This window comes from Mytilus californianus, unplaced genomic scaffold (assembly GCF_021869535.1).
Source record: "Mytilus californianus isolate M0D057914Y unplaced genomic scaffold, xbMytCali1.0.p SCAF_2, whole genome shotgun sequence".
Classification (NCBI taxonomy): domain Eukaryota; kingdom Metazoa; phylum Mollusca; class Bivalvia; order Mytilida; family Mytilidae; genus Mytilus; species Mytilus californianus.
In genome coordinates this window covers 115,320,632-115,334,670 of record NW_026262668.1, presented here as the reverse complement: position 1 = coordinate 115,334,670, position 14,039 = coordinate 115,320,632, and the positions used below count along the sequence as shown (strand labels likewise).

The window sequence follows — 14,039 nt, the reverse complement described above, 5'->3', positions numbered from 1 at the left end:
ATACATATGTTGCAATGAAAATAGTGCATTTATTTCTTGGACAAGTCTAGAATCGAAATCCTAGGTGAATCACATTGTTCAACATAAGTTTCGTTTTCGTCAATGAGACCGCCACCAGTTTATTGGTAAAACTGGTTCTATTGTCGATATCTGGCTTTGCCACTATTTTAATTGCTTTTACGCAGTGTTCACAAACTTGACATCGACTCACTTTGTGATGTTCTCCGTCGTCTCACCAAAGCTTTATTTGAAGAACGAATAAAATCGACACTTCATAAATTTACCGTCACCACCACGAATTTGCTGACTGATACGATGTGTCGGTGTCTCAAATAACTACTGACATGTTCTTGCGGTATTAGATCTCTAGATGACATTGTAATCGTCTGATCTGTAATTATACCGATTGTGTCCTATTCCCGATTGTGACATATTGACAAAGTGCGGATTCACAAGACAGAGTATTATGCATAACGGGAGACGCTTACTCTGTCGACGCACCCGATCTCGCTCCCTTTGGAGATAGTGAGATTTCATAGGTTTTTGTTTGTTACCTTGGTTTGTCTCTTCTTCATCGATTAACGAGATTTGAACAAATTCGGTAAATCACTGTCACCTCAGTCATTCATGAGCTTAGAATAATTTTTTTTTAGGACGGACTCACTAGTGCTTTTTGCTCATAAACTATTATTCTTATCGTAATATTCCACGAACCATGCCCGTTGTCTGATTTCAATGACACTGTGCACTTTTGCGAGTTTCAGTGGCAAATTGATGTACTGTTGCCATGGCGTGTTCAGTTTATTATCGACTTATGATTTTGAATGTCCCTTTGCTATCTTTGAAGGATTTTGTAATGCCAAACGTACTTTTCCGCGTTGAAAAGTGTAAAAACTATTTTGTTCACCTTGTAATTTCCACTATTTGAAGTGGATATATAACGATTGCGGTTTTCGTCGAGTTCGTTTGGAAAGTCGAGATTGACCTCCAGCATGTACATATGTTCAGAATATTCATTGATAGTATCAATATTTGACATGTCTTCATACAGTCATCACAGATACCAGGATTAAAATTTTGTACAGGTAGACGAGCGTTTCGTCCACAAAAGACTTAACAGTGATGTTCGAATAAAAAAAGTTTATAAAGGCCAAATTAAGTACGAAGTCGAAGTGGACCCAAAATTCCGAAAGGTTTTGACAAAAAAGCTGACGTAACCTATACATGGGGTACAAAATCCTTAGTATTTCAAAAAAAAAATCAAAGTTTTGTAACAGTTAATTCATTATTATGACCATATCAATGGAAAGCTTGCGACATGGCACAATCCTGCTGGTCATTTGCATCGAAGTAAGTCACGTTTTTGTCGTAATCTTTTGTCGGCGATGCCCATTGTGTTCATATTCAAATTTATTTCCGCTTTCTATGGTCACCATAATCGTTCTGTTAGGCTCTTGAGCTGGTCTGCTGTAAGATGTTTAGATTAGTCATCCAACAACTGTGGTTAAAATCTATAGGAGTAAATAAAGCTCACTTCAATATCGTCTAATTTTCTTCGAGGAGATTATGTACTTCCCTTCCGTGTTTGTCATGCAGTCTATTCTACATTCGCTTACTTCCTTCACAAAAATAAGCATTACAGAAAAACATGCTGTGAAAGACAATGGGAAGACAGATCAATTTGAGTTTCCAATTCCGCAACATGCCGTAAAGAGGTTTATGAGGATATATTCACTTTTACATGAATACCACGATGCAGCACACTGTTTATGTAACCTTAACTTTCAAATGCCTAAATGTCTTCCCAGGAAACTATGATTGATCTAACATCGGCAGGTCAATCCACGTTTTGTTTTGACTCGGTTAAAGCTTTGTGGTCTACCTCATGAAAGTTCCTTCGGACGAGGAATACATGATAAACACTACAGATGCACTTGAATTTTTTTAGTCGATACACCAGGAAATTGTTTGAATACCCATCCAGTTCCTTCTCTCTGTTATGTAGTTATCAATTTTCTCCTTTAATCTTTTTAAATCATTATTATTAGACTTACCTCAATGTCACTCGGCGTTGCTTCAGTCATGGTGAACATTGAAGAATGAAAGTAAGAACATCTTCATTGTAGCTTAAAATTTTGTAAACAAAAGTTGTAGCTTATCTTTACACCTTCTTAGTTTGTTGAAGTGTCTCTCCGAACTCCACCACGATATAAGGCGTTTCCAAATACTCCATTCGTAGTTTTTCTGTTGTCAACAATCTTTAATTTTGCAAGAGTTGATTGGTATTGTTAAACTTTTTTCATGCGAGGCTATGCTGTAACTCCATGTTCTGCACGTGCTTTCACCGGATTCACAGTACCTTTATCTTTCCAAGTTTATCGTACGTTCGTGCTGTCCTTGATAAACTTCCCCACGTCGTCTTTCGTCAAATGCAAAAATCTATGTTATTAATCAAATTCTTGACAGGAGCTGTAAATTCAATTTCATTAAAAGTTTTAGACAGATTGTAATTTTTACTAGTACGATTGAATCTATGATGTTACATGAAATTTTTTGTTCATTCTGCGCCCCTATAAACTGTACAACTTTTGCGTTTTCGATATTCGAAAACACCCTGACACACTGTACCGCTTTGTGTATATTTAGATTGATTGATTGATTGATTGTTGGTAATTAACACCATTTCAGCACTCTTGACTATATCATGGCGGCCATTTTTAATTAGAGGAAAAATAAAAGAGTACCCGGGGAGAACCCTTTGATTTAGAAGATAAAGGAGTGTTCACCAATTTTTGGAACCGACGCGCTCTTTTGCCTTATATTTGTATAGAAAATTAGACGTTGCAAAGTGATAGTTTTATATTACTGACCCAGCTAATGTAAAACCTCATCAAAGATGCCATGGTTATAATTTAGTACCTCTGACGTGTATGTGCTCCAAATAAAACTTATTAGTGAGGTTCTAATCAAAACAATTGGAAAACTAAAACTTAAAAAAGGTGAAACAGCTTTTTATTATGACTGAAAATAAAAGCCAACATCTACATTATTAAGTCCCTATTGGTTTCTTAAAAAGAGCAAAGGCCAAAAATCTTAATATTTTTTTTTAATTGTGCAGTTGGTTTGCGGTCTGATTAATCTTATATTTGATTTTATTATTTTAAGAACTGTCATAGAAACTGAAGGTATAGATTACAAAGATTTAAACAATTTCCAAATTTTTTAAAGTTGAAACGGACAATTCTATACAGACTGCTGTTTATATTCAATATGTTCATAAAAAAGTTTCACTGTTAAAACGAGTGTATACATTTTACAAGTTGCATACAAAAGGAATCTCAAAATAATGTCTTCCACTAAGGGAAATACTTTGCAATATAATAACACTATGATCTTATGCATAGTTCTTTCCTATAGTATGATATATTGAAGAAATAATTGAATTTTCTGTATGTCATTTAAACTTCGATTATAAAACTGTTTATTATTTATTTCTATAGTGTATATTCATAAAGGTTTCTCTATTCAATAGTGATAACATTGATTCTTTTCAGTAACTTCCATTTACAGTAAATGCATTCAAAGATTTCATCAAACCTTTGAAAATATGTACACATAAACATAAACTGATATTGTACGTATAATGTTCAATTTCATAAAATATCGATATATATTATATGACCTGCAAAATCAAAATGGCGAATGAAAGTGGTTCGTATTTTTTTAATTCATTTTCTTTGCGTTTCAAAATGATTGAGCAATTCTGAAAAATATAATGTTTTCAATATTTAACTATCCATTATAATAAAGGCATAACGATAACATCGCTAAAATTGAACTAGAACAGGAAAACTCTATTGACAAATCATAGAAAAAAACTCAGTTTTGCACAACTGCTTTTTATGGTTATGGACTACCATACATTAATGCCACGGTTAATTATTCTGTGAAGAGAATTCCCTTTATGCAGAAGATTTTAAGTGAATTAAACTTTTGACTATTTTCTATAGGCATATATATCCAGTATGAAGTACATATCTGGACCTCCGACATTCATGGAGCGGGAACCGACTCCGATGTATTCATACAGTTAATTGGTACTGACGCAGAAACAGAAAAAATTGAATTACGTGACAGCAGTAATAATTTCGAACAAGCAAGGGAAGATGAGTTTCTGGTAAAACAATAATACATTTAAATGTGTTTTGTGCCGAAAAGGGCCAAGTACTCCATTTATCATAGATATATTTCGGAAACATCGACAGGTCAAGTTAATTAATTCGTGAATTAATCATCTCCGTAAAATTAAAAACTTTTCATTTAAACATATCGTATAAACTATTGGAGTAAACTCTGATATATATATATATATAAATATATCGGTTTAACAGATGATCATTGTTTCATTATTGAATCTTTATTCTAACTTAGCTTATTGGCACAGAAAATGTTTCACGTCTCATTTGCTTTCAAATACCATAGCCACATTTAGTCTTCTTTTGATCCTCCAGATACATTGTCCTATACGATACCTTTGTCAATTATTCTCTCTCATTTTATCGCTTTTAACGCATAATCGACTTAATATTATTGTGAATTTTACATTATCTGTAGCTTGAAGCTGCTGATCTTGGTGACATCAGGAAAATAAAAATTGGACATGATGGATCTAGTTTTATGTCTGGGTGGCATCTTAATAAGGTATGAAACTGTTACATATAAAGTCAAAAACAAAACATAAAAATGAAAAAGTATAACAAGTGGACGATTAAAAACTATAAACACTTATTGTTGAAAAACAAAGGAGCAAGTGCAAAAGACCAGGTGAGGTAACCATAAAATTTTGTTGTTGAAAAAGTAAGGGTCGATTAGAGTATAATGAGAAATGTTTGGTAAGCATAAGTTATTGATGAAGAAAGGGTCGATAATCTAAAAAGCCTGGCTTTGTTAAACATCACATGTTGCAAAACCAGCCGGGATTGGCAAACATCAGTTGTTGAAAAAGGAAGAGTCGACTATCTAAAACACCAGGTTTAGTGAACATATGTTGTTGATAAAGAAGGGGTCGATTCTAGTGAGCCAGGTTTGGTAAACATAGGTTATTGATAAAGAAAGGATCGATAATCTTTAAACAAAAGACAGGTTTGATAAATACTACTTGTTGAAAAAGAAGATCAAGAGTCTAATGAGCCAAGTTTGGCAAACATCGGAATCTAAAAGCTCGGTTTGGTAAACATATTGATAAAAAAGTATCGAGTCTAGTGAGCCAGGTTTGGTAAACAGATGTTGTTGATAAAGAAAGAATCGATAATCTAAAAAAAAATAAAGGTTTGATGAACATTAGTTGTTGAGAAAAAGTCGAAAGTCTAATGGGCAAACATCGGATCTAAAAAGCTCGGTTTGATAAAAATACATATTGTTGAAAAAGTCGAGAGTCTTAATGAGCCAGATTTGGTTAATATCACTTGATAGAGAGTGTAATGAATAGGTTATGCTTGTATAAAGAGTGATTACTTCAAAGGTTTTCGTATAATCGTATAATGGTATTGAATTGTAAGCAATTTAACTGATCTGCTGAATGTTTTGGTATCCACACCTGATTCACATCATCCTAGAGTATGTGCTTTCACAGTTACTATTAATCCCGTTTAGTATAGAACAGTTGCTTATAATTTGAAAAGAGGATCGATTGATAACTTTGCAGACCACGCTCAATGTCGTTGTTTTTATGACATGTATATATTAAATACTTGTGTATCCAGTTGGTTAAAAGTTCCTGTGATAACTTGTAAAGGATTATGAGACAGATATATGGTTGTTCATGATCTCTGTGGTATGTGTCGAGGTAGTATATATTGGGTTACACAAAGTGAATTGTCAATACCAAATTTTCTATCAAGATATATATATAATGTACTAAACTCACAAAACGATATTGTGTGTGGCTGTTTCTGCGGGGACAAATATACCGAAGAAATAATAATAAAGCCAAAAAAAAAAATCTATTATTGTGAGAAATTAATTATTAACCGATTCATTCGTATAGAAATTGATATCGTTACAAATAAATTTGAAAACAATAAAGTCAGATCAATTCAATTAACATAAAAAAAACTCCTTTGTTTGTTAATTTCAATGACGGTTATTGTTTTCCTTCATTTCTGAATTCTTTTTAAACTGCACTTTTGTCAGGTGCCGCTCTTCATTGTCATTAGTCGTTGTTGTATTCAGGAGTATACAAAATCTTTTTTTGGTTAATTCGCCCATAGTAGACAATTGAATATCATGGCCCTTTGTGAATAAAGAAATCGATGCAGACTAATATTTATATAGCACTACAAGGGCTATAAACCATCGTTGAGATGTTTTTAAAGATAAATTGAAGACCATTTTATATTGGTACGGTTATAATACAGGTACTCATTAAGAGGCGACCAAAAGCTGGAACAAAGAAGCCACAACGCCAAACAACACCAAACTATGGCACAAGCTTATACGATGGAATCGAAACAGATGATTATTGGTTTATCGTCGATCGTTGGTTTGATACATCTGAAGACGACAATAAAATAGAAAGAGAACTGTTTCCAACGGATAAGAAAGGCAATCCGCTTTTTGTTACGGAAGGTAATTAGGTCTTTCCACTTTTCCGTGGAAACCCTATTGGTTTTGTTCTGAGATTTTATTTTTTTCTTCCGCCACATTTTGTTCTTGCGTAGTATTGTGGTTTTGCAAGATGTCGCTTAGATTTTTCGCATATGATATCGAACAGTTATTGCGCTTTTGGAACTGACCCTGTTAAACCGTACACTTTACGTTGTAAGAGTTATCTCCCCGCGAACACTGTTTTTCTTGTGACCACTACTCCTTCGCAACCGTAAAAGATTACGACAAACTTATTTTATCAAAGTGCTTCCTATATCTTCAAGATGATGAGTCGGTTTGCACCAAAGTTCTCCGGAGTCTCCATATGAGAGTTATTTCACCTTATGCATTTGATATAAGTGATATGCATATTCATAAACCGTAAGCCGTATAAACCTAGAGTCGCTTTATTGAAGGTCCTTGGGTCCCAACTTAGAAAATAAGGTCAAGGTCATGTTCTAAATTTTGACATTCACTTCAAACTGCTTTTACTCAGAAAAAAAAATGTGAGCAAAATGTGAGTCGCGACATTATTTATGTCGTGAATATTTGTCGAAACAATACGCGTAGTAATTTGGGGGTTTTCATACCACTGAAATGGAAAAATCAACAAATTGACTAATTATAGCTTCAAACTTTACAGCTCTCATGATGCGTACATGCAATTTATCTTTGTAAATCATCCAATGCCCACAACTACCCATTTAGCCCCCCCCCCCTCCTTTTTTTTTTAAGGAATCTCATTTCTATTTTATTATAAAAATGCTAATCCTTCTTTTTTTTCATGAATAAATTTGTTTCTGAAATACGAAAATACAAATCTATTCCTGCAAAATAAAATATCTGCTCCAAATCATGTACATGTATTTCTGAAAATTAATCGATAAACGTTTTGTTAAAGTACTATAACACCAGCATTGTTTTTGTGTGCATGCACTGAATGAGTCGACCAGTGGTCAGCGATTGGACAATAGTTTACCTGTAAAAAAATCGAAAAAATATATTTTCCGTTAGCAGTATAAATCACGTGCAGTCCGCTTAACGTTCCAATCTGGATTGAGAAATTAAAATCGATTACGTAGAAATCCCTCCAAAGTGCGTAAATAGTAGTAAAATCCTAGAATCAAATGTCTAAACATGCATTAAAATGAAATCTGTGTTCCCGTAAATATGTGTACGAAAAAAGCATGCATGATCAGACTTCAATGACCTGTAAATGAAAGAAAATTAAATCCGGTTGCACATTCTTTATACATAGGTGTGGTCAGAACGACGTCTCTCTCTGCATCTAAATTAAATAAACTATCTTTCTGTGTATATCAATCAGCTTGGTGACGTCACAATCATGTCAACCATCCGGTGCAACGCCTGCTACCTAAAATGAAATAGGGGTTTCCCCCTTTTCGGAAAGAATTAATCACATAGGTTAAATACAAAAGATCCATGCAGGTCAGGTCGGGCCATTTTAAATACAAAATTGAATACAATGCACACACAATTAGATCAATAAGTAAAAAATAAGACACAAATTCCGGGAAGCACTATAAAAAAAAGAACATTTATAAAGAAAGATGCAAGGATATTTTTGAAGGCCTGTTTAAATCCTTACATGTTCCTACAAATATCATAACTTGAATATAACTAAAATGTTGCACGGACCTGTTTTCGTGTGCTCCTAGAGCCTAGGTCTCGAGTGTTTGAACACGGGCACTAGGCTCTTAATGACTTTTTCACGTGTTTCTAGAGGCTAGGTCTCAACTTGAGTGTTTAAAAACGGGCACTAGGCTCTCAATGCTTTTATCACGTGCTCCTAGAGGCTAGGTCTCGAGTGTTTAAACACGGGCACTAGGCTCTCAATGCCTTTATCACGTGTTCCTAGAGGCTATGTCTCAAGTGTTTAAACACGGGCACTAGGCTCTCAATGCCTTTTTCACGTGTTCCTAGAGGCTAGGTCTCAAGTGTTTAAACACGAGCACTAGGCTCTCAATGCATTTTTCACGTGTTCCTAGAGGCTAGATCTCGAGTGTTTAAACACGGGCACTAGGCTCTCAATGCCTTTATCACGTGTTCCTAGAGGCTAGGTCTCGAGTGTTTAAACACGGGCACTAGGCTCTCGATGCCTTTATCACGTGTTCCTAGAGGCTATGTCTCAAGTGTTTAAACACGGGCACTAGGCTCTCAATGCCTTTTTCACGTGTTCCTAGAGGCTAGGTCTCAAGTGTTTAAACACGAGCACTAGGCTCTCAATGCATTTTTCACGTGTTCCTAGAGGCTAGATCTCGAGTGTTTAAACACGGGCACTAGGCTCTCAATGCCTTTATCACGTGTTCCTAGAGGCTAGATCTCGAGTGTTTAAACACGGGCACTAGGCTCTCAATGCCTTTATCACGTGTTCCTAGAGGCTAGGTCTCGAGTGTTTAAACACGGGCACTAGGCTCTCGATGCCTTTATCACGTGTTCCTAGAGGCTATGTCTCAAGTGTTTAAACACGGGCACTAGGCTCTCAATGCCTTTTTCACGTGTTCCTAGAGGCTAGGTCTCAAGTGTTTAAACACGAGCACTAGGCTCTCAATGCCTTTTTCACGTGTTCCTAGAGGCTAGGTCTCGAGTGTTTAAACACGGGCACTAGGCTCTCAATGCCTTTTTCACGTGTTCCGTGTTTAAACACGGGCACTAGACTCTCAATTCCCTTTTTGCGTTGTCCTAGTTGATCGGCCCAATGTGTTTAACCAACCAACCAAACCACCTACCTACCAACCAACCAACCATTACATGCTTGTTGTGGTCCCTTGTGTTTATACAGGTTCAAGATCTCATTTGTTTCGTGTTTGCTTGTTTCAAGCGACCCTATCCTACGTGTGTAATCAATCAATCAATCAATCAATCAATCAATCAATCAATCAATCAATTAAACAATAAATCAATCAATCAATCCATCAATCCATCAATTAATCAATCAATCAATCATGTTTCGGATGGGAAAGACCGTTAACAATTGTTTTTAAAACAATTGATTTATATTTATAATTGTAATTCTCTAAATAAATTTATAAAAATTGACATCGAGATTTTCATCAAGACAACAGGATCATTCAATTATATAAGCAGCCATGATGTAAAGAGCAATTAGTAACATTATTCTAGTATGCATTTCTTTCTTCTTTTTTTTTGGAATTTAAGAAATGACGAGGGACATATCAACACCTTCAACGAAAGACGAAGCGACAACCATCCAATGTAGTCCAAACATTGAAAGTCAAAAGAGTCCACAATATGAATCTACAGAACGAACAAACAATCGAGATGATCCTTTTTATGTGCCATCAGCTTATGATAAGGACCCGAAAGCTGAACTTGAAACTATTAAGCAGTACAGGAAAATACATAAAAATACAATACTACCAGGTAAAACACCGAGTAGAAAAGGAGCAACAGACTCATCATTGACCAATAAAGTCTATTCACCAATTCAAGAGGAGAATACACAAGCAATCTTAGATATCCACACCGAAGACAATCAGTACTATACAAATGATTTTCAGCATAACCCTAGTCCAGAGGTAAGTTTAAGTTGCAAAAGAATAAAAGATCTGCAGTCCACATGACCCTGAAAGCGTTTTGTAATTTATATGGTTAAAACATACAAATAATAACATCATAAGTGTTTCTCGTTTCTCGTTTTTTATATAGATTAGACCGTTGGTTTTCCCGTTTGAATGGTTTTACACTAGTAATTTTTGGGGCCCTTTTTAGCTTACTGTTCGGTGTGAGCCAAGGCTCCGTGTTGAAGACCGTACTGTCACCTATAATGATTTACTTTTATAAATTTTGACTTGGATGGAGAGTTGTCTCATTGGCACTCATACCACATCTTCTTATATCTATTTCAAACTTAATCCCAAGTTAATATTCTGGTACGTGTCAATAAAACAAATCTGTTTTATTTTCAGAAAATTACCTGTGATAATATAGACGTCACAAAAATACGTCACTTTTTGTGGCGTTGATCCATTCATGTGAGGCGCAGTTTATACTTCGTTTGTGGTGTCCTGGTGTGCTGTCGTAAATTTATGGGATGTGTCCGTTGTATTCTGCGGTTTACATGTTGTAATGTACTACTATATTATTCATCTATGTATTTCCCTGTGCTGAGTATTGTTGCGTTTGTTTGTACTGTATTCCTGTCACGTAGTGTTGTCATTTAAGCGGTATTTTTAACATTGCCATATAAGCCGGAGGTTTGGCTAGCCATACCAGGTTCAACCCACCATTTTTCTTCAAATGTCCTGTACCAAGTCAGGAATATGGCAATTGTTATCAAGTAGTCCGTTTCTATGTATGTTGGCGTTTGTTTTTGTTGCAGTTCAGTGTTTCTGTGGTTCCGTTGTTTTCCTTTTATAGTTGATGTGTTTCCCTCGGTTTTAGTTTGTAACCCGGATTTGTTTTCTCTTAATCGATGTATGACTATTGAACAGCGGTATACTACTGTTGCCTTTAATTATGATCAATCATATGATTACGTCATATTTACGGTTGTATAAATCACATCCTTCATATTTGTCCTCAGCAGGAGGAATTGCATTCGAGAAAAGAGTTGTCTTTTAACAGTTACAATGTGCATAAGCAATGATGAATTAATAAATTTATATATGTTTTAACTATGACCCAAATTGTATCGTGAACTCATGCACTGTAAATAATGCAATTGCGTCATCAAAGATTACATTTAAAGGATAACGAGTCTTTTGGAATCTACACTGTGTTCATTGTAATCACACAATCTGCTTTTTCCTTTTGTTTGACTATATGTATATATTTATATACTCGAGCCCAGTCACTTTTAAGGTTTGACAAGTTATTGATGACTGAAAAACTTTAACCTCAGACTTCGCCTGAATGTTAACTATTAAAAAAAACTAAGTCCATTTATCAGTAAAATATGGAATTTTCAAAATTTCGCACTGGATACTGTATTTTGGTCATAAACAATATTCTGTCCAAATTTCATAAAAGTCCATGAAGGTTTGACAAAGTTATTTATGTCTAAAAAAAAACTTTAATCACAGTCTGAACATAGATATTGACGCCGACGCCGGATTCTATGATCATTATGTCTCGCTTTTGCGTCATAAATGTCGCAGGCTCGACAAAAAGAACGTGCGTTCAGGTTAATCGTTGTTATTTTGCAAAAACCTTGAATTAATCCTAGTTTTGTGAATAAATGATTCCCTATTAAATTTACATTTTCCTTTTTCTCACCTGCATTTCATCTGCCCCTTCCTTCTCTTTGTTTCATGTCCATATTATACACTGGCCCTTCATTATTTAACTAAGAGTTGTTGTTATAATCAAAGGTACATTATGTACGCATTTATTTTCCACTTATTGTTCTATGTATATCTGCATCTGCATATTTAATTCTTATGTTTTTATTTCAACTTAGATATCTTCTCCCTCAGAACTATCTTTGTATCTCAGTGGAGAGACTGATGGAGCTGTCGGTTCCATACGGCGGACATTACAGTTGTTTCAATGATGCGACGTATTCTTTACCAAAAAACAAAAAAAATTAAAAAGACGACAAAGAGTAAAATCTCCTTTGTAGATAAAATCGCCGGAACTCCTGGGAAATTGACAAGGATGTAAACTGTATATTCTCAGCCACCCTTGTTTTGTTTACAGTATGTGGTATGTGTAAGTCCGTGATGAATATAATGGATGAAAGTAAGATCAAATGTTAGAAGGATACATAAAAGTCGATTCATTGTTAAGGTACTGTAACAAGGACAGCAATGAACAGCATGAACACAAGGCATATTGATTATTTTAAATGCATTTACCAAACATGTTGCTATACCATATACCGTTCCAAAGCTGATTGTAACAGCCTTCAATTTGGACTCCGTCTTCAAATATGTGTACGGTGCAATTGCTGTCAAACCGACGTTTAAGGGTTCTTTAAATTTTTTTTTAAAGTATCTGTTAAATGTGTATTCTGGAGAGTAAATAATAAAATGATTTATAAAATTTGCAAGATTTCTACAAAAAGATAAAACAGTTCTATTCAAAAGTATTTCAAGATAATCATGACGTACTTTTTAAATAACATTTTTTTTTTTTTCAGAAATAAAGTATTAAGGTAAAATTGATTGTAAGCCAAAATATTTGGAAATATATATAAACAGTTGAATATGACAACTCAGACAATTGCCATAAATACAACCCTTTGATTTTAACCCTTCTTGTAGTTAGTATCAGGTTGAATAAAAAATGCGACAAAACATGTCTCTAAATTGACAAAAAGAATTGTAATTTTGCAAAATAAAAATGTCAAAGGGCAATTTTCATGAATTTCTCTTACACGCATTTGAAACGTGTTCCGAATTATTTTGTTTTACTATTATGTTGTGTCATAGTATAGAAGGGCATTAAATATTGTATGATATCTAAAACATAATATATCGTTGGAATCTTGCAAATAGCAAGTACATGTACAAACATTTCATCATATATCATTGTTATAATACTAATGAAACGAATTTACCAATTTGTCAGGAATACACGTTGGTCAGTGAAGAATGTAGCATAATATTCGTTTGAGCTTTTTTGCAAATGAACTGGTTTGCACTTTTGAAAGCCAAATTCTCGCATAAATAGAATATTCTGTACTTCAGTGTAGTCACGATTTTTAGCATTAAGTATTTAGAAGCAAATACGTGACCTTATGATCATGAAGGACGTCCAGTTTGAAAATTATAACTTTTTTTATTTTTCCAGACCCTTTTGTATTCGTTTAAAAATTGACAAAATCTTTCTTTCTAATGCGGGAACTAACGTTAATGTTAACCAGAATTGTCTTCCTATGCCCAGTTTCATTTTAGACTGGCAGAAATTTCACACATGAACTACCGGGTTCAGTTGCTTTATAACTTATACAAATAAGTTAAAAAATTAACTTGAAAATCTGCCTTTGTGAATAAAAAGATAGGTTAATATGTTTGCATTTTGTATTAGAAATTTTTTTATTCTTTAAAACAACTATTGAATGTTTTCTTTTTTTTCTACATATGTAGTTCTCTTCATCGTATAAAGCGGATCCCATTTTGTAGCAAATATATATGGTCTTTTTACCTACTAAAAAATAGTAAAACAAACATGTGGTAAAATTTTTACCTACTATGCAGTTAAAGAAATGTTTTTGTTGCAAAAACAATTAAAACATCGACTTTTAAAAGATAAGAAGATGTGGTATGAATGCCAATTAGACAACTTCTGACGAGAGACCAAATGAAGTAGAAGTTAGCAACTATAGGTCACCGTTCGGCCTTCAAAACATTAGCAGAACCCATACCACAAAGCAAGTTATAACAAGAGGCCTCGAAACGACAAATGGA

At 34.4% G+C, this 14,039-nt stretch overlaps 1 protein-coding gene across 1 annotated transcript; it reads left to right on the top strand.

Annotated features, from left to right (window-relative positions):
• Positions 1 to 3,681: 3,681 nt before the first annotated feature.
• Positions 3,682 to 13,661, top strand: LOC127730811 (uncharacterized). Its single transcript, XM_052239394.1, has 6 exons — positions 3,682 to 3,711; positions 4,011 to 4,177; positions 4,615 to 4,701; positions 6,417 to 6,627; positions 9,826 to 10,205; positions 12,089 to 13,661. The coding sequence occupies exons 1-6, from the start codon at positions 3,696 to 3,698 to the stop codon at positions 12,179 to 12,181; spliced, it is 954 nt and encodes a 317-aa protein (XP_052095354.1). The 5' UTR covers positions 3,682 to 3,695; the 3' UTR covers positions 12,182 to 13,661.
• The last annotated feature ends 378 nt before the right edge of the window (positions 13,662 to 14,039 follow it).

What these genes read in the sequence shown, in the direction of transcription:
- LOC127730811 (XM_052239394.1), top strand. An exon ending in CAAGGGAAGATGAGTTTCTG is followed by an intron (nt 4,178 to 4,614) that starts GTAAAACAATAA and finishes CATTATCTGTAG; the next exon opens with CTTGAAGCTGCTGATCTTGG. An exon ending in CTGGGTGGCATCTTAATAAG is followed by an intron (nt 4,702 to 6,416) that starts GTATGAAACTGT and finishes GTTATAATACAG; the next exon opens with GTACTCATTAAGAGGCGACC.